The sequence below is a fragment of the Trematomus bernacchii genome, unplaced genomic scaffold, assembly GCF_902827165.1.
Source record: "Trematomus bernacchii unplaced genomic scaffold, fTreBer1.1, whole genome shotgun sequence".
Lineage (NCBI taxonomy): Eukaryota > Metazoa > Chordata > Actinopteri > Perciformes > Nototheniidae > Trematomus > Trematomus bernacchii.
In genome coordinates, this window is record NW_022987839.1 from 4,645,710 (window position 1) to 4,671,430 (window position 25,721).

Sequence of the window (25,721 nt, forward strand, 5' to 3'; positions counted from 1 at the left end):
CCAAGCCATACCATTGTAAGTAAACTACATATCTGTCATTACTTTACACTTGTTGAGCACTGTGAAGCATGCCCGCCTCTGTTGCTTGGGGAATACGTAACTCCATTAATGGCACAGTCAGTGACAGTTGCTTTCATTCCTACATACAGAATGTATTCTTGACTGTACCACACCCCAATACTGGGTGCGAGTACACGGAAAGGAGTAGATTACTTATTTGCATTTAAATTGTATTTAAATGGGTTTGTTTTATACACTTGTAGTTTATTAAAACACCCAAATTATACTATTATGTCCCTCTTTTGTCCACAAGATGGAGCCAAACTATAAATATACAACAATAAAAACACCAAAAACCCTAAATGGACTGCTTCTTCCACACCAGAAGATCTGAAGGCCTTTACCTGTTTATCGTAGTCTATTTATATATAGCATACATCTTGTCACTTTCACACATAGTCATTATTCGCACCTAAAGTTCACTCTATAAACAGCCTATATTTACACTGACTATAATTCCCTAAGGTACCCTGCCAAACTAATTGGTAAATTTTTTTTATTCCAACATGCTGCCATTTTTCTCTCAAATTAAAAGTATTTTGTTTACTTTGTTTACCACGTCTTCAATTGTTTTTATTTTTGTAGTCCATTTACTTTGTGAAATAAAATGCAATCTTTTGTTACTTTCATTTCCATTTTTGGAGGTGAACAAAAGTTGCCTAACTTCTCATAAATATTTACATCCTGTGTGCATCTCACAACTGTCCTTTAGTGAGAAATTGTTGTTGTTGGCTTAAATTAATGTAAAAATAAACAATGCAAATAATAATGCAAATGTGTAGAGAAACCATGCATTAATCAAAGCAAAATGAACTTTATTCCAGCAGCAAAGACCCCGGTGTTGAAGCACGGGAGCCCCTGCAGAGCCTGGCCCTCACTGTGCTGCTGGATTGTACTTTAACAGCTGATTCGATCCCCCTGCACTGTGAGCCCGACGCTTCCTGGCTATTTATGGCAGATGCCCGTGTATTGAGGCCGCTCTCTTCAGCCCATACATGGTTGCTGTGGGATGAGGTTACCACGCCGATTTTGGCCCGCACTCTTCAAACCCCTTGGAAGCAGTGTTGTTTCACCTCTCACCGTCAGTCCAAGTATCAGACCAGGATCACAAACCTGGTTTACAAGTATGGACACCGCCCTTTCTTAATCTTTTGGAATAGTTATAAGAACCACTTATTGTTGGAGTCTGTTCTAGCACCAGTCTTGAGTGTTTTTTCGCAGCTTCATCCTTGTCCCTCTCCTTCACCTCTCTCCTGCATACCCCACTCCCCTCTCCCTTCTTCTCTTCCCTCTTTGCTCTGCTGATCCTGGACTGATTTATTTTTCCCGGTGCAGCAGAGCTGGTGGGAAAGCACCTGGCTATATTTGTCAGCTGCTGAGATTGGACCCGCTTCATGGTGGATGACTTTGGATCCTCTGTTTCGGTTTACCTGCTCACACCTGCGCCTCCCGCCTCCTCAGCCCCTGCTCTGCTCTCAATAAGGAACTAGTGAGACCCTCTGTTTGGTGGTTTCAAACCCCCGAATTCAACTGCCTGGATGATTGGAATTTCTCTCAGTCCTTTAGTATTGGAGCTAAAGCATTGTGAGTATTGTTTAATATGTTTCTACTTCTCCTGCATGCTTTGATATATATATATATACAATCCGTGTGTAGGCAGATATGTGTTCTATCTATGAACCATTCATCATTCAGTTTTGTGCAGTTGTAAATTGTACAATGTTTAGCTTTTATTTTACTATATTTAATGTACTTATGTGCTATATTATGTTTCAAATCGCTTAAATATAAAATATTCTGAATAGTGTAATAGTAACAGGAGATTGAAATGCAAAGTATTTGCCTTACAGCTAAAATGCTAATTTAGCTGATTAATAAGCTTTCTGTTAGTTTGATTGTCATTGTTTATTTTCTCTTTTCAAATGTTGTTGTTAAAGTAAACAGCATATTACATTTGATAACCATCAAACATAGGTTCCACACACTGAACAGTAGGTTGAAAATATCACTTCGAATCCCAGTCAGAAAAAAAATCGGAATAATTTTACTTACAAACTTCTTCAAATAATCATATTTCTGCTTAATAAGTTATGTTAAGTTTGGCAGCCAGTTTCTTTAATATTGGTAAACTCCTTCATTGTCACTTTTTTGCCAAATGAACAATAGCGGACACAATCTTTGGTGCCAATACGTAACATTGCGTGACTATTGTCTAATTTAATTTTCTCAACTGAGACCTGAGAGCAGTTTCCCAACCCAGCCTCCCTCTTGCTGCTCTGAGCCGTCTCATGTAACCTCATGGGGGTATTAGCATTCCAACCTCCAGATTATGGCCGTATGGTGGTATGTGTGTACAGCTGATATATCGGCTTGGTGTGTTTGGGTGCAGTGTTGTTCCAACACCGGCCGGGCGTCATTTCTCCACACTTTTGTTTTTATAGAGTGTGTGTGTATGTGTGTATGTGTGTAGTATGTGTGTGTGTGCGTGACTCTCGGTTTGGCAGTTGCTTGGTGGGCCGCACCTGCTCGGCCCGTCAGAATGAGCAGACAGGTTTACAGGCCGGCCCCATGCTAGACCCTCTCCCCTGGATATTACATACACAGATCGGCAAACATCTCCAAATGTTGAAGACACATTTGTACAATCACACAGCTACAAGCATCTACTTGTTAAGGGCCTACACTTTGCTAAAATACTTTAACACGCATTCAAGATTTCAAGATTCAAGATTTCAAGGCTTTTGTTGTCATGTGTACATAGCTACAGTGTAGTTATGACAATGAAATTCTTAGGTCACAGGCTCCTCCAACAGTGCAACACAATACAAGTAAATAAAATAGAATATAATAGAAATAGTGCAGAATAGTCTATATACAAGTCATTGGAATAGTTGCAAACAGATGGATGTTATTGATGTTCTTTCAAAAGTTCAGGTGTTTAACAGTCTTATGGCCTGTGGTATGAAACTGTCCCTGAGTCTGGTGGTTTTAGACCTGCGTATAAATGCATACATGCTTTGCTTTGTCTTTTGTGTTTGAACTTCATAGCTTCTTGGTTGGACCTCAGGATTAAACGCTCTCACGTAGTTTCAGTTATGCCTTACCCTTAGAAAACAAGTCCAGATTCTTGCGTTTTTAGTCGAGGTTATAGTGACATATTACCCCTTTTTTCTTGTTGTGGGTGGTTGCAGGATGCAGAGGCAAGGTGTATTTGTTGTGAACAGCAAAGTCCAATTCATGGGTGATTGTACTGGTGAACGGTATGAAGAAATTGACTCTAGCACACAAACCTTCTCTCTGATTCATATTCAAGAGGTGTGTGACATGTTGAATGTCGTCTCATGCACACGTTACCTTGTAGCGTGTACTTAGCCACTTGCTGTCTGCTGGTATGTCAGTACATAGCATGTCAGATGTCAGAGAGTTGTCATGAGGCCTCTGACAGCTCTTTGGGTTACATGTGTCTTGAATCATCTTGTGATTATGGCCACTATGTCCATTCTCCTATGAGTCGTGTGATCTAGGCAGTTCATTGCCACATATGTGCCACGTTATGTTTATGGAAACAATCACGCTGAGCAGTCATTGGTAGTAGCTGTAGTGTTTTATTGATAAAAGCCACTTTATTTTGAAAAACAACTAACACACTCAAAGTAATGTGGTTTCAGCAGGATTCATATGAGCACACACGTGTAATACTGCAAGAGTATAAGTCAAAAAAGGTGCTTGGGTATATACCATATAGTTTACAAACAGTGAATGGGTACTGCACGTTTAATTCATTTTATATGTTTAGAAGACAGTATGAGAAGGAACTATATGACTTTTACCGTGATGAAGTTGCTGTCTAAAGTGCCCTTACACTCAAAGCAGATTTACACTGGTAACTTTACTAAAACATATATTTCATTCAGCTTTCACCAACCTAGTTTTGTAATTATGATGTGATGAAATAGGTTTTAATGATGTGGTTAACCTTTAAATCAATTCTTCTTATATGATGATCTACTTTAGGTTTACTGCGAATGACACATGGGTGGATTTACCATAGTATTCCTATTCATATTTACATCTTAATTTCTCAATGTGCTAAGGTACCTTCTGTAACACGGGAAATAATCACATCCATGACCAAAGACACATATTGTTGTGACTCTGTTGTCTGCTTGTGAGTTACCTTAAGTTACCTCATCATGTTACATAGTGTGGAGATGTTCCTGGAAGATGTAAGAAGCCAAAGTAACCATTTGTGGCATGAAAGCCTCCTCTTCCCCCTCCTTCACTCTCTCTCTCTCTCTCCTTCCCCTCCCTCCCTCCTGGTCTGTCTAATAGTTACAGAACGTCCTAAGTGTCTCTCCTCAGCACTGGGCTCTGTGCTCATCGATATCCATATAAGAGCAGAGCGGGCAGGTTTCTGCGCCGAGTGTCAGGCACAGTTGATGCTAGGCAGCAGCACGGTATCTAAAGTATCTAGAGTAAATGTTTTAGAAAGGACAAATGTTCCTGCTCTGCTGCCTCAGAATATATTCCATCTATTCATTTAAGAGAGGGAAGGTTTGCATCATGCGCTTTTTCTGCATCTATGTGCATGTGTTTACAATAACGCATGCATGTCAATGTCTCAGTTTACATTAGCACATTTTGTACAAGCTAACCTAAACAAGGAACGTTTCTCCCAATAAAGGCAGGCTAGATATGAGCATGGTGTCTGCTGCTGCCCAAAATGCACAGAAGTTGGTAAATAATAATCATTTTTCTAATAAAACAATACAATATTTTGTGCGTTCTGGTAGCTCACTTGGTATAAATGCTAAGCGATAGCAGCAGCCCGGGTTGTTCTAGTAAAATAGCCACTTTGCTATTCTTAACACAAACTGTTCGGTAACATTTGTCTGCGAAGAAAGATGCATTTGTATTATTCAAAACAAAAATAAGAAGTGAGTAGTTAGTATGTTGTATTACCACCAGTATGATTGGACAGATAAAGAAATGATATCAAACCTGCTAGGTTAACAGGTTGTGCAGAGATGAGGTAGATGCCTAAAACAACCTGTCTTTCCAATATGTTTATAAATCAATAACTACTCTGGGTACTTTATTTAAGCTCTTTTTACAAACAAAAGTCTCTTCAGTGGGGTCAGACAATGAGATCTGAAAATAAACTTCTAGATTTTAACGTCCATATAAGTTCATTTTAATATATAGATGTATAGATAGGATATGCTTTAAGGGTGAAAAATGCCCAGAATGCCAACACAGTTGCTTAAGATTCTCAAAACAAACTACTCCTACTCGAGATATAAATTATTCCACAATTGTTTTTCTTTCAAGTGTCTGATGAGGATAGTCATTGTATGAAAGTACATTTGAGTTTTTGTGAGTTGAAACTCTTATGTAAGTTTTGTGCCCTTACAACAGAAGTCTGTTCTCGACAGTCAGTCACAATGTAAATCACATAAACCGTTGAGCTTGGTAAAGCTGAGACGGCGTAAAGACAAAGGATCATGTGGTTCCATAGGAAGAAGTATAACGAAGCAGTGTGCTGCTGAGCTCCTCAGATTAAAGTGTTATTAGCAGAGAGATGCTTTGGTGTTGAGTAGGGGCGTAACCTTACGGGATTTTCATTGTCATATTTCAGAAAATATGACAGAGTATCACGGTATACGGTTTTACATTATTATTATTATTGTTATTATTACTTTTACTATTATTATGATTTTCAGTTAGGATAAAAGGAATAAGTACCGAATAATAATGGTTTAAAAAAATTATAAACCCTATAAAAAGTAGCATTTAACCACAAAACTGTGTGTTTACCAGTTAAAGGAATGACAATAACATTATAATAATTTTAAAAAACAATAGCATCCAACGAATTTGTTGAAATAAAATGAATCAGAAAATATACTGGTTTCACAGTTCACGGTTTAACATTATTATTATTATTATTATTATTATTATTATTATTATTTATTTTCTTTTTAAATATTTATTTATTTGTATATTTCTTTTTTAATATTTTTTTTTTTAGTATTTCATGCAGTTACAATGACCCTTAGAGGAAAGAAAACAGAATTATGATAACGAAAACAAATTATTAACCTTACTAAAAACATAGCTGCTATCTATAGCATGATTAATTAAATAAAAAATAAAAACTTTAGTGTGATCTCTTTAAAACAATGAACTCATATTGTAGGCGCTCCAGTACACCTTAATCTCTCTCTCTCACTCGTGTCAGTTTGACGTTGTAGAAGTGAAAGTACACTCTCTGATAACCGTCGTCTTTGATGTCACATTTGTCCTGATATTGTTACACCCTGATGTTGAGTCACACGCCTCGTGGTGTTTGCATCATGTCCCCGGTGTTGAGTTTTATTGACTGGTTTGTACGTCCAGTTTTCCAAGATAAAATTGTTGGTCTGAGATCACATAAGTTTTATCTAAAGTTAGAGCTGGGAGTGGTGCATGTTTTTTTAGTAGCTGGTAACATTTCCAAATCAGAAAACAATCGTCATTTGACGGAGAGATAGACCCGATAACTGGTGTTGATTATTCAATTCTGTTTAATGCTAAAATCTGAAATATAGTGAGGCCAACCAATACTGTTACATTCAAGCATTTGCACCTAAGCAACAATAGCCTATTGTTACATAAAAATGAAAAAAAAACAGAGGAGAAGTTCTAGATTATGCATTTTATATACAAGACAAGGCTTTTCAAAACAGATTTAATCTGTTAACAAAGTGCTGTTATCTTGCATGTAAAAGGATTCCAGTTTTTAAAACTGCGTACTGGTTATGAGTTCTGACAGAAGTTCCCATGTTGTCATCGCCTTGTCAGCCATAATCCACCTCAGTTTTTACTTGGACGGTGTTATGTCTTATGTCTTATGACAGTGTTTACTCCTAAGAACAGCTTTTTGATTGAGATGTGGCCTGTTGTGAAATGGCAACATTTAGAATGACGGAGAATGTCTTCGTATTTGTTGCTACATGCATGGATTGAGCGGGTAACGACAGATATATAATGTGATGCAGAGAAACAGGTGAAGAAAGCAAATTAGAAGTATAGAGAATGTGGAGTATAAATCTGGGAGTATGTGTAGCTGGGAAGGATTGTGAGATGGATGGTAAGGATGACACATCTTGGGGAATGAAAGGGAGAAGGAGTGGTGAAGAAAACAAGGCAGAGCAGGAGCCGGCGTGGAGACGATCCGCTGGTAAACACCGACAGGGTGACCTCTCCCTGCGGCAGCCACTCACAACACATGTTGCCTTATTAGGGGCGTCTACAGGGAGCAAGGCAGACCAGGGGAGGTGGGGGGTGTGCGTGTGTGTGTGTGTGTGTGTGTGAAAGGGTGAGAAAAAGCAGCAGACACAGGAGGCAAGTGATCGTGCAAGACTGACTGAAGAGTCCTAAAGTGTTAACAAGCGTAACAAGTTGTATCAGCTCACGTATTAAGTAGAGTTCAGTTAAGTCCTCTCACTTGCTTTGCATACTTCTTACATCGTTTCTTCTGTGCCAGTAACTGGTGATGATATGATAATGATGATTAGTTGTGTTATGCAGCCTCTGCAGAGCATCAGATTATAGTTTATGTAGCTGCTGCAGAACTGACATATTTCCATCACTCACACAGGTTCTGTTGGGATTAGCAGTCAAGGAAGCTGCGATCCAGACTTGATAGGAAGTCAACTTTATTTTATATTTGTGACATTGCTTGACTCCATCCGTAGCCGCTTTCCTTTGTTTCCTCGCCTCAGTTCTCTTGTCATATTGTTATCCAATGTGGTGAATCTAATCTGTGTCTTCTCAACAATACATGCAGCTAACCGCTTCATTACATGCTGCGTTATGTTCATTCCCTTACCCCTTGTGCTTTGTAAGAGCAACGTAAAGAACAATGTATGATTCAAAACCACATGACACACATATTGGTTGTAGTGGTATGTAAGTATATAGAAGTTAATGGCATGCCAGTGCATGTGTTATTTTAATTCTTGACACTTGTTTGGCTTTAAAGGGGCCCTATTATGCTTTTTGGGGTTTTCCCGTTCCCATAGTGTGTTCTAGGTTTCAGTGCATGTAAATGGTCTGCAAAGGCTAAAAAGGCTAAAGTCTCCTCCCCCCCCCCCCCCCCCCCCCCCCCCTTGTACATGATAGACTAAGGGGCGGGACTTCTCTAAGGGGTTGCCCAATCACAACAGAGCCGGCCAGCTAACCAATCAGAGCAGACAAAATAAAGAGCTTTCTGAACAGTGAAGCATGTAAACATTTCACAGTAGAGGCACAAAATACAAATATGAACCGAATATTTTTATAAGCCACTCTTCTTAAAAGTTCAGAGGATGAAGTTTATGATATCATTTTACTTTTGATGCAGAGTTTGGTTGGAATATTGGTTAAAATATCAACATTCAATGTAAGGAAGACTCTAACCCCCCCCCCCCCTTCCTCTCCACTGCCTCCTCATCTAATGATGACCTCATGACCTCAGGTTGACTTAGACAAGGAGCTTTTGTCTGTATCCTTACTTTGAGTTCAGACCAACATGTGACATCAAGTCTGTGTGAATGCTGCAAATAGACCGTAAATATGACATGCATGAGGAGTTGAAACTGAAAAAGACACCCCTATGGGTTAGATGTAGTTATTTAAATACGATTTTTAACATTATTATTATTAGAAATTCGGGCTCGGTGTGTTGCATTTAATCAGAAAAGATTAGTATATGGCAGGAAATAACAAATACTGGTCTACTGCATTGCATGTGATCGCTTGATAAAGCCTTTCTCAGCGGCCAAACTGGCATCAAGACAAGGCTGTCAGTAAAAACCATAATGAGTCATCTTCCCGGTAATACTCTAAATGTGTATATAAATAAATGATCTGGTGGATTTCAAAACAGACAACTTAATGACATTAATATTAATGCAAGTCCTGGCTTTGTATTTTAGAATAGACTCTCCTTGCACTATTTCTACCCTATTTTATTTGTATCTACTTGCACTATTTTATCTGTTTTATCTTGTCGCACTGTTTAGGAGCCTGTGACCTAATATTTTCATTGATACATCTACACCAGACCTGGGCATCGTACGGCCCCCGGGCCACATACGGCCCTTTGGTTGACTCTGACCGGCCCGTGTAAGGCTAATTGGAAATTACAAAATAAACATATTTTCTAACTTTACCTCATGCATGGACTAAAGCTGCATTGCTTTTATTTTGAAGTTGTTTTTTATTCACGTGCATAATGACGCAATACGTATATCAAGACGTGCACATTATTGGATCCTTGTCACAAGACGACTTTAGCCCTCAAAAAAATGTCCGCTAAAAAAAGAAAGGTAGATGCTGAATGCAGGGTTTTCAACAAAAATTGGACTGCTAAGTATTTATTTACTGAAGTCGGAGGTAAAACCGTGTGTTTAGTTTGCGGGGAGCAGATCGCCGTGTTTAAGGAGTACAATGTGAGTCGACATTACGAGACGAAACACGCGGAGAAATATAAAAACTTGACTGACGCTGAAAGGGCGCGGACATCGGAAGCTTTGCTAGCTAAGCTGCAAAAGCAGCAAGGCTTTTTTACCAAGCTTCACACATCCAGTGATGCAGCAACCATGACCAGCTTTGTGATATCCCACAAAATTGCTAAAAACAGTAAGCCGTTCTCGGAGGGGGAGTTTGTCAAAGAGTGCTTGGTGGACTCTGCAGCACTAATATGCCCTGAAAAAAAAGCCGCATTTGAGCAAGTCCCGCTGTCCAGGCGAACCGTGACTAGAAGGATCGAGGACATTGCGGGGAATCTGGAGCTTCAGCTGCAACGTGAAGTGGCAAGTTACGACTTTTTCTCCTTGGCTTTGGACGAGAGCTGTGATGTCCGCGACACAGCCCAGTTACTCGTATTCGTCCGCGGGATAACACCGGACTTCAAGATTACGGAGGAGCTGGCAGCAATGCGGTCGATGAAAGGGACGACGACAGGGAGCGATCTGTTCACGGAGGTAAACGAGTGCATGGACACGCATACATATGTGAACAAACATTTTCAATTATGAAGTTTACGAAATCCAGGTATAGATCCTCTCTCACTGATGATCATCTGTCAGCTGTGCTTCGCATCTCCACCTCAGACATTCAACCTGACTTTGATGCACTCGTTAAAGCCCAGCAGAGACTAGATTTCTCTCACTGAACAAGAAAAGAGAACTTAAAAACACCAAATGAGGTGGTTAGACTACAAATGTTGGCATGTAAAGGCACCAACAGTGAACTGGGACACTTTCTTTGGAAGCCTTTTTCTCAAAATCACAGTTCAGTGATGTTTAGTGACAGTTCAATATGATGTATCTTGCTTAATATTTGGAGTACAAAGACAATATTGTGATGTCTTTAGAATGCTAAGAACCTCTTTCCAACAGTAAATGAAACTCAAAATGTGTTTGAGTGAATGTGACTGAAAATGTTCACTAATATGAGTCACAAATGGTGAAAAACGTTCATTTTGTTTACCATTGTTTTGGGAAATTTGATTTAATAAATGACATTTTTTTGTAAGGCAACCTCACTTTTTCATTGCTTAACTATAACATATACTCTTACCAGCTTGTCAAAACAATGCTATTTACTGCTTTTTATAAAGAAATACAATTAATATTATGCAGAATTGAGTTCAGCCTTTTGGCCCGGCCCTCCACAATATTTTCAGTTTCTCATGTGGCCCCATGGAAAAAATAATTGCCCACCCCTGATCTACACTGTAGCTATGTGCAAATGGCAATAAAAGCCTTGAATCTAGAAGTTTCCATGCAAGTGTTAAGGATACCGTCTGACTCCCAGTGGCCCCACACCACCACCTGTGGCCTGCTGGCACCCTCCTCCAATCGTGTTCCAGAGTTTTTATCATCAAGGCTAATTTCTGCCTGTAATCTGATTAGGGCTCTGAGCTGCTTTAGCAACCCGCTGCGCTGTCTCTCTCTCTCAGCTCCCTTGCATGCACACACACACACACACACACACACCAACACACACACACACACACTGACATGCACACTGACACACACAATCTGCATGACAGCCAGTCTGTGCAGGCTGTAGGTTTGCCGTGTATCCGGGGCAGTTTGCTCTGTCTGTCGCTGTGTGCTCTTCGGTGTGTGTGTGTGTGTGTGTGTGTGTGTGGTCGTGTCACTATCTCCATCCCTGCTTGCCGGTAGCAGCCGTCGGCCTCCACCGCTGTGATCGGAGGGGGAGTCTAGCAGCGGAACATCTTTATTTTTCTCCCTAAACATGTTTCGAAACCCTTGGATCTCTAGTTACCATGTGAACCATGAGCAGCCATGTGGCCAAGGTAAGGCCTTTGAAAGGGGAAGGTCTGGCTATAGGGTGACCTGCTTGACCCTGTCGAATACCCCTATTACACCTATAGACTGCTTGGGGGACTTTGCTAATGCAATTGAGCTCCTTACTGAGGTAAATGACAGTTTGGTGGCTGTCACTGGGATTCGGGCTTAGAGGCTGTGAAGTGCTGACTGCTTGTTTCGCTTCTTTTTGCTTGGTTGGATCAGAGGATACGAGGATTCATGGCGTGTGTGAGAGCTACTCATCCCTGCCTAATGCATTTCACGAATTTGGAATAAAATACATGCTTGAATCTACTACGATTGGTGTGAATGTTAGCATCAGGCTGCTACGAATGAATGAAGTGTGTGGTTTAGCAATGAAAGGTCAAGTGTAGTTGGTGCTGCATTTCCATTATACAGTATGTGCTATATGTTATGCTTTTTCCCGTTTTCACCCCTCCGATGTCCCACCTTGTCAATGCTCTCCATCATTTGCTTGCCGAGATGGAGGAAGGGTGTTCATGTTCTACCAGCAACCTTTCGAAACAGATTGTGTGCAAGCGAAGGCCCGGTTCACTTAGGAAGTCTATTTCGCACCTCTGAATATATATAGAAAATCCCACTCCTCACCACCCTCATTTTTGGACCGTCAGCAGCACTAAGCTTCTCTCTGGCGCTGTCAACCTTGAATCTTGTGCTGCTTGTTTTGTTGACAACCTGCAGGCGTTTCTAAGGAAAGCTGCACCGGCGAGGGGCTTTCCAGGCAGATGAACAGACAGATAGATGTAAACAAGGTTCCCACAGGCTATGAATCATTGTGCTGTGAGATAAAATAATGTTTGAGCACATCCAACCCAGATTTCTGACCCCGCTCGTGTCTAATTCTGACTTGTGTCATCTTTTACATCCAGACCTGGCACTTTTGAGTCCTTGAACTTCACTGGTAGCTACACAAAACACTTGGAAGCTCTTAAACTTGATGTCCAAGCAAGCATTAGGACTTCTAGCACCATACTTACATACCTTGTGTCCTGCCAAACATCCCATGCTGTATAGACACACAGCCTTTTGGGGCCAAAATAGTCCGGAGGTGTTCAGGAGGCGTCTGGAGCAGAAACATGATCCGTCTCCTATACTGGGATACAACTTTACAACAGGCTGCTGTTGCTGTGAGAGCAAACGGGTCAACTGTCAGCTGGGAACTGGATGTGAACTTTCTGAGGAACCTTTTTAGACGAGGGAGGCTGAAAGTGTCCTGTCAAATCAGCACGTTGTTGGTGTTTAATCTTGAAGAAGTCTGACTTCTCTTAATGACTAAATGTAAACCATTTATCGTTAAAGGCATTATGAGCAGAATCTAGGGTTAGGGTTTGTAAACACAACATTCACGTTTGGCCCCTCTTTCCATGGTCAAGATGGGGAAGTCCAACCCCAGATTCACTCTCATTGAGGGGCTTCGTCTGCTTGGCGTGTTGCCCTGCTTTTGTTACATTGTGTAGCATTTTTGTAGCTTTACTTGGATGTGTGCTTACGATCTGGCACCCGGTCTCTGATTTGTTACAGAGGTTGTAAAAAGGGGTTAAAAAGTTGAATTTATCTGATTAAAGCACATATGGCCCCTGAATACTGTAGCTGTAGTGCATTATCAATATTCCTTATGTATATTCACAAACATATTGCCATTAAAACTTGCCTATGATTGACATTTTGATTATTGATGACCAGATTTTCTAGGGACTATGCTTTTGAAGGGTTGTAAAAGATTTTCTGAAGAATTTTCCGTATGTGACGTCACTCATAAAGTGAAGATTTGTAAATGGGTTGATGTTTGTTTTACACACACAGTATTGTTTGGTCAGACCATTAGTAGGTGTCTGACCAGTTATGCAGATTAAACATCGCATTAGACAAATGCAACCAGCTGCGTCAGTGAGGACACGTTATTTTAGATGCCAAGAATACAAAGAAATAATGTCGCCAATTTATGTAATACATCCATAAGTTTAAAGGTTTATCTGTAGCCAAAACAATGCGCTGGAGTTTATAGTAGTATTGGAGGACATTTATCTCACATCCACCATCTTGAACGAGATGCCATTGTAATATTTGTGGCAAAAATTGACCTCTGTTGAATTTTTTCTGGATCATTTTGATATTTACAACCATCTGAATCTCAGCTGTAATATCATCCATGATGTCATTAATGTATTTAATATCTATGAAGAATATAAGATACGCTTTGTTTATATGTATCTACCGTATTTCTAAATGTAACGCTTTTTTGACTAGGTTAACATGTTTCAATACTCCCATTGTCAGCACAGATAAATTGAACATGAGTCTTGACTGAGTCTTATTTGTCTTTTTAGAATTAGGATCCACAGCTTGTCCCAAGCTTTGCAGCTCAGCCTCTTTGCCAACAGAGGCCTTAAGGTGAGTCTTCTGTTTGCAATCACCGCACAGACACTAGTCAATTACTCGAGGAAGTATCGTCTAAGAGCATTTAATACATTCATTTAGTTTTTGCTTTGTCATCAAGTGAGGGATATGTAAGGATATAGATTTACCACAGTTGAGTGCTGTAGCTAATCACGTGCAGTAAGCATTACAAGCTGCATATGCCAGTAACAGCTTATCTTAAGGCACTTTTATGTTCACATGCCATTAAAGCCATAATACCTCCTTCAGGAGCACTTTGCCCCAAGCCCCCTTTTGCATTGAGTTCCTCTGGTTCTTAAGCTGTCTGGCAGAAAGTTACAACTGTTTTACATTTGATCAAAACCTCTTAGTGGCAAGCAATTTAACTGATCTGTCCCTTATAAATACTGTAAAAAATAATACTGGATATAATGAGTACAAATGCATAATTATTCAAGACGCCAATCTCTCCAAATGAGAAATATAAATTACAAACTTTACTGCTCTGTTTAAACAACAGATTGAATAGCTTGTGAGGGTTTTGTAAAGAAAGGAATGGCAAGTTACCTTATCCTGGCTCATGTGTCCTCTTGATAATGACATGTGAAGACATTAGGGGAAGACCTCAATTGTTAATTTCCACTTGGAGGATTTAATGACCCAGTTCTTAAGCTGGATCCTGTTGGAAGAAACTCCAGCTGAGATTTACCATCACCTTTTTAAGACAAGGCGTTTGAGGCAGAGTTCTTTGGACAGCTGCCATAGGAAACTAGGCACAAATGTACTGATGTGTTTTAATCAGAACAATATGTAGAGAAATGTAGTTTAGCTCCATTCAGCATCACCACTTTACACCTCTTTCAACCAATAGTAAACTAGAATATAGCAGCTACCCACCCTCCAATAATGAACCATGTTTTTTATTAAATATAGATTTTCTTGATAGCATGTTATGACTCTTTCCTCTCATTCAGTTTTCAGAGTGACTTCTCCTTGGAGGAAAAGACCGCCCTGGTCAAGAGTGTTTCAGATACAGATGCCAAACTTCTGTTTGTCCTCCCCAAGGGTGTGCATTGGCTCTAAACACAAACAATTACTGAGAATAATCACATAATGTAATACTTTTCATTGTTTTACGACACTAAATATATATTTTCTCTTCTAATATTCAGTTTCAGAGTTGAAGAAATACTTTGAGGGACCTGTCCCAGAAGATTTGGGAATGAACAGGTAATTTCAGGGCTCATTTCTCTGTGTTTTCACATAAACACGTCTCAATAATTTCATAAAAACAATCCCAGCCTCACAACTTTTGACCTTTACTCTCTGCCTTGCATCTGGTCACAGGAAGGAGAGGATAGCCCGGCGTCTGGAGGGGATGGAGAGCGATGCTCCGCCTGCGCTGGTGCCCGGTGGTTTGGTAGCCAACAGGATGCTGGAGGAGGACTCCCCGCGGTACACCCGCGCCTCAGACCCCTGTGAGCCTTGTGTGATGGGTAAGCATGGCATGATGCACTGCAAGAACATATGATGCTGCCTTACTTTGATTGACAATCCTGAAATGTTCTTGTGTTTGTCAAACAGCCATTAAGTCATGTTTGTTATTGGCCGTGTTCACACCAAGTACTTTGCCGTACTCAGTGCCGGCACTCAGTGCCCCGGCACTTATTACCCCAGGGCACTTAGTACAGATCGCGTTCACACCGGAATAAATTCCTGAGGGAAGATTACGCAAATGAGCCGCTGACGTCACTTCGTCTTCTTCTGCTTTGGGTTTACTGGCAGGCCGCAAACAACTTCACGGCGTATACTGCCACCCGAAGTCCCCGGCCGGAAGTCCCCGGAGTTTGGGACTGGCTTCAGTCGAAGCTGCTGGGACTCCCAGCAGCTTCTACTGAAGCCTTCCGAGTAAATCGCCAGAACGCCGACACCTCCTCATCTCCACCGCTCCCATGTTTTCTTTTGTGTTGCCATAAGTGAGTCTCTCTGCGTTTGTGCGCTGGGCGAATGCTAATGCTAATAATGCTAATGCGAGGATAATAAAATGGCGGCTCTACAAAACATTTCAGAGTTGTACGGGGCGTGGTTTGCAATTCGCCAAGCCAATCAGAACTGGGGCACTTTTTTTCCCCCAGGAAAGTACCACCTCTCAGCAGGCACTAAAAATGGGGGTAAAAGTTCCCGAGATTAAGTGCTCTTTTTGGTGTGAACGCGACATAAGGGGTACTAACGGAACTAAACGTGAAAAGTACAGTGAAAAGTACTCCGGTGTGAACGCGGCTATTCAGTATTTGTAAACCATAGAATTTATTTTATTTTTTACTCTCTAGGTGTGTTTCCATCCACCAGATTTATGGCACATTTTAAATTTGTGAAGTATAAAACCTGACCAGAAATGCAAAAATATTTAAAGAAAATAACAATTCAGAAAAACCTCACAAATATATTTTTTCTTACAAAAGTTCGACTTGCTCCTTTTTTTAAGATATTCATCAATATTGAAAATAAATTAATAATCTTGGTGCACAATCTGCAATCAGATGTTTTTGCTTCTGGAGAATTGGCATCAACTTCATAAACCAACTCCTGATAATAGCATAACAGTTGGATGTAAACAAGCATTCATTCATGTTTACTTTTGCAGATTTTCTAAAACAATCTGTTAATATATGCAACACGTTTTTAAATCAATCCTGGCTACTTTAATGTCAACATAATGTAACTGTGTCAGTGAAAATAAAACACACAGAAGCTGTTGCATGTTGTTGCATTTTGAAGGAATTTAATTCACTAATTGACTTGTAAATCTGTTATGTGTTTTGTAAAAATAATGTCATATTTATGTCACGTTGGATGAAGGTTGCAAGTGTTAACATCATTATACAGGACAGTAACATTGCAGATTGGTTTGTGTGTGACTTCAAATATACCATATGAAGTCAAAATAACGATACATATAATTTGATAACAGCAATTGCCTTGAATTGTTAACCGTGGCTAATAGGAGGCATCCAAATTGGTTTTCTTTGTTGCACTTATGCATTTTTGATCAATTAGCTATTTGAGCTTTTAGAAAAATATGTGGTCCAACCATAATTGTGACTTGGTGGTTAAACCCTATCTAGAAGACAGAAAATTAACTACAGTAACTCCTGCGGGACATGAATGTGGCAAATGATTGGTTGTCAAGCAACGTTGTTAATAAGTAATGGAGTATTTCCACTATTTACCACAGTGAGACGCTACAGTCGTGAGGAGCTGGAGGCCCCCCAGAAGCAGCTTTCATCTCAGGACAGATCCCCTCAGATCAAAGGTGGTGTTGGCAGCAGCCGCCCAGACCCCATGTTGGTGTACGTTGACCCAGTGTCGTTATCCACCTCTTCTACACCCACATCTGGGCCCGCTGACCCCTCCAGTCTCAGCTCCAAGGCTGAACGCATCGCCCGCTACAAAGCCGAGCGCCGCCGGCAGCTTTCAGAGCGGTATGGCATTCTCCTGGATCAGGAGGCGGACGTCGACTTCACACCTCGCCACCGATCCCGCCGTGATACGGACACCCCCGACCGACAAACAGCTGCAAGGCGAGAAAGAGACAAACAGGAAGCTGAGGAACAAGGACGAGATCCCAGGGTGCCATACCGCTCCGGAGTGGGCAGGGTTTACATGAGGAATCAGCCGGACCCCGCCCCTGTTTCCACCCCCAGCCCCGCCCACTCAAACCAAGCCCCTCCCAAGACACAGGAAAGGCAGCGGAGGTTTTCTGATCGGGAAAGGGCGATGAACATGGAGAACTACCGACGTGGTGGGGCTCAAGAGCGCTCAATCGCTCCTTTAACGAGAACCCAGGAGCAGCCTCATCCCCAGCACCAGCAGGACCCCGCCCACCAGGAGCCAAGCCCCGCCTCCAGCCGGGATTACAGCATTGCGGCGGTGCCCAGCTCCCCTCGCACCGCCCGCCGGGCCTCGCTGCCCTCCAACCGCTATGGCATCTCACCTGGGGATTTATTCATAGAGCAGCAGGCCCAGAGCATCCTCAACAGGCAGGGGTGAGTTCATAAAAAACGGTCATAACATTCAGAAAATACAACACTGACGACTGAACAGATTCTGAGACATGCGTCTGATACAGAGACTAACTCTTACTCTAAACATGAAAAGTAATTCAAAAAGTTTCATACTGGATTTTGATGATTACTTCTTGTTTTATTAGCAGGTCTTTATCATCAAATAAGAAATAAATTATTCCTCTCTAGTTTAACTCCATGCAGATACTTCAGTCATTCGAGTAGGTCTTTTTAAATGGCCTTGATCATTATCACAAGCCATTAAATGACTCTCTGGGTTATTCTATCTGCTTCCCGTGGAGTGATCGGACCATTTAAAAGTATAATGTTGTGTCTGCAGTGTATCTTTAGACTACATTAGGGGGGTTACACAACTCGAACCCCTGTTTTCATGACAATATTTACACTGATCCACTGGCTGCTAATAAGTCCTACACTGAGATATTCATGAAGCGGTGCAGTTTGGGCTGTCTTCTGGCTGCTAAGCTAACCAGCCTGCTGCTTCTACACTGCGCCAGTATTAGGATCTTTTGTAGACCGTGAGTCCGGCTCTGTCACGCTCACCCTGCTCCAGTTTCACATGGAAAGGTGCTCTGGGGAGCTCCTCAGGGAAAGGTTGCAGGGTAGATGTCAGGGTCGGTTTTTGGAGTGGGTATGATTTCCTTCCTTGCCCCCGAGAGGTTATCCTGATTTAACAGCAGCTTGGTTCATTAGCAAAGCACTTATGTCACTTGCTATAAGAAACGTATATACTACCACAAAAGGGATGGGAACTAGGGCTTGGCAACAAACATTGCTATTATATTTCCATATTATATGAAACTGGGGATCTACTCAGATATTGGATATTTTAATCTGGCATAATTTCTTTCCCTGGTTTAAAAGGGAGCATTACATCTAAGTAATGTATCTTCATTAACATAGCAGACTGCTGTAGATGTTCTTTTATTGTCGTTGACCTACATCATTTATCAAAAATCTCATATTGTAAATATTTATAAAAGCAATGGTCAACCCCTCAATATTGTCCCTTGTAAGGATTTCTTAGCCCTGAAAGCAGGATTAGCTGAAAAGAGTCCAAGGAAGCTTTCTCAAAAGTTAACAGCATTTAATTAAACAAAGGATACATGATACAAAATGAGAATGTGCAAGATGGCATGGCTCCCCCCTCCCAGCTGTTGCCGGCCGGGTCAGCTGAGTTGAAAGAGAGAGATTTCTCCCCATCTCCACGTGTTATCAACTGTTGTCTCCTCCTATTGGCCGGCGTCGACAGTCCAATGCATATCCTGTCTTTTCCTGTTGTTAATTTACAATATTCTAATGTCTGTGGTTATTTACACATTCCCTAGTATTGCAGCGTCAATAAGTGAGGGTTAAAGACAGTGTGTTTAGTGTGCAACACCACATGTAATTTCACCTTAAATTCACTGTTTCAAAACGTAGTCTTTAGCCACATGCTAATGCTAACCTTAAATTGAAACTATCAATATTTACTCGCAAAACAAGAAGACGTTGTGTGAACTTCCGGTTTTTCAGAATAAAACCGTTTTAAATCAAAACAGTGTATTTAATTTCCGGTTTTCAGAATAAAACAGCTTTAAATTAAAACAGTGTATTTAATTTAAATTACGCCTTATAAACATTGATTTTATTTCTTACACCCTACATCAACTCTGCAGGACATTGGTCAAAAACATCATGTCATTTTACTGTCTAATATTTGTCAATTGAAGCAAGTTATAAATAATTTTACTTCATGGCATTGAAACCTAAACAAGCATAATACTGTGTGTGAAAGGAAAACTACGAATAATAGCATTCAGATTCACGAAGGTGAAAAATGTATTCTATACCAATTGAAAATAGTCAAACTTTATTGACAAACTTTTAATCAAAATGTGCAAAGTACACAACCATTTTACCAACTACACAATAATTTGACTGCTCAATTATGCAAATATCTGCAAATATTCCTGATTGACACTTCAGCTGTACAGTGCAGCTGACATTTCTCTGACCTACAGTATGAAAGAATGATCATAAGTTCCCCTCTGGGTTTGACACTGTCACCACATCATGTTGTAGCCTGGCCGCCCTGTCAAAGAGCGACTGGTCTCTCAACACAGACTCAGAGAGCGACACTCAGGCAGACTTCAGCTGGCCTTCAAGGTACTGTGCTCAGGATCAGTGGAAAGACCTCACAAAGCCCCTGTAGTCCACCAGGTTCATGTGCTTAAGCTGGCTGTAGTCACTTGATGTTCAGGGTTGCTGATTTATTCTATAGTTATACTGTTATCTCTTTTACACAATATTCATAGGTCTTCAAAAACAATAACATTTCTTCAAAACACTGTTTAAACATATTCTGAGATCTAGGAAAATGTCAAAAATACTTATAGAAATGGTAACAGGATAATATGCCAGCATTTTAAAAACATGTTCTGGGTGGACATACAGCTAACTCATCCCATTAGATAAACCTTCTAACTGTGCAATATTATATTTAATCAGTAATATTTCCCCCTATTAACTTGTTTAATTATCCTCCATTTAACAAGTGTTTTAAGTCTGTGGATTTGAGTGGGTTTGAAAAACGGACTAGCCCTAGTTAAGTCTTACAAATTAACATTTATTCCTTAAAAGATTCACTCAATACATACATTTTCATCTGTTTTTCTAGATCACTCACTTTTTTGCCATCATAAATCTTATTTAAGTTATAATCTTGTGCATTTTCTATGTCACTTTAATTAATTACATTTCATTTGTGTCAGAATTATGAGTTCATCTCTTGCTACATCCCAACTAAGAATCAACCTAGAAATCCTCTGGTTAAATTCTTGTTTTACTAAATATTAAGCCTTATAAACAGTTCTTTTTGTTCTCTTAAAACATGGAAACAGTCTCTGTCTACTAAAAAAATAGTCTCTAAAAATACCTTGCAGGAATCTGGGGTGATCCACTTACACCTCTTCTGTCACATATGTCGGATAATGTTCTTTAAACATACCCAGAACCCTTTTAAAAACGACCATTTGTCCACCAGCACAATACCATCGCTCTTGTTAAATGAGTTGTGACTGTGTGGCCTGGTTTTCATGAGCAGTTGAGTGTTAGTGAAACGGATTTGATGAGGTGACAACATTAGTCAGCTTGATGCCCTGACCCAGTCAGTCGTAGACCCTCTGACTCAGCACTTGTCAGCTGAGGCGGCGCTCAAATCCCCCCTCCTCACAATCTGACCTATTAACCCCTATGAAATTACACCTGAATCTCCTATCCCTGTCAGTGACCTTGTCAATGATGTTGCATAAGATAAGACGTGAATGTTGCCTTGACAGCTAGCATGTAGACTTTTTAATCACCTAGTATCATTTAGCGCTGAAAGGATTCTAGAGAAAAATTGATTACCAGAAAACTCAGATTTTATTTGAGTTTTCCTAGATTGTAGAAGTCCTTGGTTCTACATGTATTTCTGGACTGGACGGTGGCCCAGTTACGTGACATATCTCGTTTTCTGATAGCCTTAGGAACGATGAAGTTGCATGGACAGCCTTTGAGCTGTAAGGAAAGGTGAAATTCAAAGAGGCAAGGCTAGCAAACCACACCAACCTTGAAAGAGAGTGGTAGTAAATCTTCATTGATTTTATTGCTGAACACCACAGATGTCTTAATGTTTGCCCAAGTGACTTGAAAAGGAAAACATCTGATGTGTCTCAAAAGAAGATATTGCTGCCATCAGCACCTTTGTAGCCTTATCAGCCGCTTATGCTAGCTAGCATTGGTGTGAACTCATGTATACCAGCACAGTGTAAGTCCTTCGTGCCATGTCAGATAAAGGAGAGGCCCATCAATTATGTCTGGCTTAGTGCTCTTCAATGAGATTAGAGCAACCTTTGGCTACCCGGGGTCAAAAGGTTGTAGATGAAAATAGTTTGGCTTACTTTTTGGCAAGGAGACGTCAGAGAGTTGTTCGAAGCAAAACTCAAGTTTAAACCCAGGGCATGCTGCTACTTGACCTTGTTTCAATACTACTCTATGATTTGGAAGCTCAAGTTTGTCCCATGATAGTGTAATGTAATTAACGTGTGTGCAATATGTTTCACAATTTGTTAGGGTTAGGGTTAGATTGTAAGACAAATGATACTACTACTTTGGCTAATTTATTTTATTAACCATCCTTTGTATCCAATTTTAAAAAAAGCTTGGTATGTGCTTTTTAGTCCCCTTTTGTTTGAGTTCAGAAGTGTGTCTTAAATTGAACTGGAATCTCAGTGTACCCTATCCATTCCTTCCCTAAAGAATCCGGGTAAGGGAACGCTTGTCCAGGGATGAAACAGTCCAGAAGCCCCCTGACTGGAGTCCAGACACACACCAGGGTAACAGACACCATACTCAGGGGAACACTGCTCAGTATACGCCACAACGATCAGAACTCCCCCAGCAAAGGACTGCTCCCCATCCTCAGTCCAGCCCAGGCCAAACAGCCCATCCTGAGTACCAACACTCTGGTCCTGCTGTTGACTCTCAGCCTTATTTGGCCATCCCTGCCCCAGTGGCCACTGCCAAACTTCCTGGACCCCCCGAGGTACTACCACGAAGAAGAGTGAGTGCTGACCAAATCCATGCCGCCCATAGGGGGGCAAGAATGGAGGCCAGGCAGGCGCTGAAGGAAGAGGCCCACACAGAGGGTCTACTGAAGAGCAGGAAAGCCGTTTTGCCATCTGAGATCCGCCGAAGGGAAAAGAGTGTGGATGATACTCAAAGTGGCCCGCATGAAGAGATGGACTGGCAAACATACAGCCCAGAACAGAGGAGGATAAGTCGAGGCGAGGAAGACTGGGATCATGAGACACCAAGGGAGAGGGGGAGGGAGAGAAATGTCGAAAGGATCAGAGAGAGAGGGAGTGATGATGGCCAACAGGAGAGATTGTTTCGATCCCAGCCTCCCCACATTTCTGCAAGCCAGCAGCCCAGGCAGCATCAGTCCACAGAGCCTGTGTACCATCAAGAGCCTCAACTTCAGCAGCAAGAACCCCGACTTCAGCAGCAAGAGCCCCCAACACAACCACTATATGAACCTAGAAAGAGACAACCTGTGGCTCAAGTTCAACAGCAAGAGCCCCAACTTCAGCAGCAAGAGCCCCCAACACAACCACTATATGAACTTAGAAAGAGACAACCGTTGGCTCAAGTTCAACAGCAAGAGCCCCGACTTCAGCAGCAAGAACCCCCAACACAACCCCAATATGAACCTAGAAAGAGACAACCTGTGGCTCAAATTCAGCAGCAAGAACCCCCAACACAACCACTGTATGAACCTAGAAAGAGACAACCTGTGGCTCAAGTTCAACAGCAAGAGCCCCAACTTCAGCAGCAAGAACCCCCAACACAACCACAGTATGAACCTAGAAAGAGACAACCTGTGGCTCAAGTTCAACAGCAAGAGCCCCAACTTCAGCAGCAAGAACCCCCAACACAACCACTGTATGAACCTAGAAAGAGACAACCTGTGGCTCAAGTTCAACAGCAAGAGCCCCGACTTCAGCAGCAAGAGCCCCCAACACAACCACTGTATGAACCTAGAAAGAGACAACCTGTGGCTCAAGTTCAACAGCAAGAGCCCCGACTTCAGCAGCAAGAGCCCCCAACACAACCACTGTATGAACCTAGAAAGAGACAACCTGTGGCTCAAGTTCAACAGCAAGAGCCCCAACTTCAGCAGCAAGAGCCCCCAACACAACCACTGTATGAACCTAGAAAGAGACAACCTGTGGCTCAAGTTCAACAGCAAGAGCCCCAACTTCAGCAGCAAGAACCCCCAACACAACCACAGTTTGAAACCAGAAAGAGACAACCTGATCCTCAAATGCAGCATCAGTACGACCACTTGAGACAGCCACAAGATCCTCAAATTCAGCTTCAGTATGAACGTTTGAGACAACCACAAGACCCTCAAATGCAGCATCAGGACGATCGTTTGAGACAACCACAAGATCCTCAAATGCAGCTTCAGGATGATCGTTTGAGACAACCACAAGATCCTCAAGTTCAGCATCAGTACGAACGTTTGAGACAACCACAAGATCCTCAAATGCAGCATCAGGACGATCGTTTAAGACAACCACAAGATCCTCTAATGCAGCATCGGGATGACCACCCGAGGCGGTCACAAGATCTTCAAAGACAACAGCCGCTTCAAAGAAAACCGGATTCTGAGCTTCTGAGAAAAGATCCTCCAAATCAGCAGCAAGACTCCCGCAGAAATCAACAAGAGCCCAAACTAGACAAAGATGTTGAGCCTCAGAGGCAGCAGCAACAGCTAGATCTTTCAGGGAACCAGAGGTTTGACTCAGCCATCTACGTCCAGCAGGGCTCCTCGTTGCCTCAGGCCAAACACAGAAGCATTGAGATGAGCGGAGGGCCCAAACCAAAGACACGAACCCGCTCCATGTCAGATATAGGTATAAGTCAGCATTCTAACACGTACCGCATGGAGAGGGCAGCGGCCAGTCGAGAAGCTTTGAGGGCCGTCCCTCCACCGGTGATGGCTAACGGGGAGATGGGCAGCCTGGACACCAGGGTGTCGGTAGCACAGCTGCGACACTCCTACCTGGAGAACGCCAACCGGAAACCTGAGTTGTAGGTTCAATGGCATGGGCTCTGTGTTGCATCGCTAAATAACTGTCTAACGTATGCAGATTAATAATCCCAATGATTCAAGAAAAATACTACTGATACAATGTCATTCTGTGGCATGAAATGTGTCAAGGTGTATTGCGATGATATCTACAATTTTCACGTTCATTATCGCGTCAGCAGTTTGTTTTTCGAGCTAACTTACTTGTGCAAGTTACCCTTTGGAAGTTGTCTGCAGCTGCATGTTAACGTTGGTGGATGGCTCTTCACAGTTGCATTTAGGTTGTGCTCAGCGTGTGCACCACTATCAATGTATGACACCCTGCTCTTCTAACCTAATTGAAGTCCCTGGTAAACTGCTCGTCTACTAAAACAACATCAAAACCAACAATAGTTTTCTTACTTGTACTTCTCCTTTTTGTTGTCCTCGTCAATCTTTCTAAATCACAAAAAAAGTGAGACTACTAAAGTCGATCTGTCAGCAGTGGAGGTAGAGCCGGTTATCAGCGCTGATCGGGAAAGGGGTGCTCGGAAACCTCGGCGCTACATCACTCCAGGAGACAGTCGCATGTCGGAGAGGTTTAGGACGCAGCCCATTACCTCTGCAGAGCGGCTGGAGTCAGATAGGTACAGGAGGGGCTCTCTGTACTGATCCTCAGGAGCTCTGAGAATCATTCTTTGCATGGTTCACTTGTTTAATACTGTGAATTGGATTGGCATTGTTCTAGGTTGGCATTATATCATGATAATCAGTTCCTTAAATAGAATAAAATGTAGACTAAATGCTGATGCTTGATACATATTCATGTTTTTCTGCAGGTCCCGTCTCAGCCCTTCACAGCTACAAGATGCAGAAGGTAAATTCAGTCTACTGCATTAACAGAATGCACAATATATTTTTCGTTTTTCCAGAGATTTGAATACAGTTGATGCAATGTAACATCTCCTTTTCATTAGCTGGAGAAACTCTGGATGACAGAGCCAAGATGAGTGTGGCTGCCAAGAGATCCCTCTTCAGGGTATGCTTTCGACGTTATTTCAATCATAAGGACAGATAATCAAAACACTGGAATGAGCAGTGTTTTTTAAAATTACAATCTGAAAAGCAAAACCTGGAGCTTTGATTATACGGCGGACAATTACGTTTGTGTAATATAAGTTCCTATAATACGTTTCTAAAATGAACACTGTTATG

General features: G+C 41.6%; 1 protein-coding gene across 6 annotated transcripts in view; it reads left to right on the top strand.

Moving 5' to 3' along the window:
• Positions 1–1,257: 1,257 nt before the first annotated feature.
• LOC117500153 (supervillin-like) overlaps positions 1,258–25,721 on the top strand; it is a 66,945-nt gene continuing 42,481 nt past the window's right edge. For 3 of the 6 annotated variants that reach the window (XM_034152867.1, XM_034152863.1, XM_034152865.1), the window contains exons 1-10: positions 11,198–11,413; positions 13,775–13,838; positions 14,798–14,889; positions 14,996–15,053; positions 15,171–15,319; positions 17,059–17,869; positions 22,190–24,529; positions 24,983–25,153; positions 25,346–25,383; positions 25,484–25,545. In XM_034152867.1, coding sequence (XP_034008758.1) covers positions 11,353–11,413; positions 13,775–13,838; positions 14,798–14,889; positions 14,996–15,053; positions 15,171–15,319; positions 17,059–17,869; positions 22,190–24,529; positions 24,983–25,153; positions 25,346–25,383; positions 25,484–25,545 — 3,846 coding nt within the window. In that variant the 5' untranslated portion in view covers positions 11,198–11,352. Of the gene's footprint in view, positions 1,645–11,197; positions 11,414–13,774; positions 13,839–14,797; positions 14,890–14,995; positions 15,054–15,170; positions 15,320–17,058; positions 17,870–22,189; positions 24,530–24,982; positions 25,154–25,345; positions 25,384–25,483; positions 25,546–25,721 lie in introns of those variants that run through there. The other 3 variants (XM_034152868.1, XM_034152864.1, XM_034152869.1) reach the window with 3 other exon arrangements.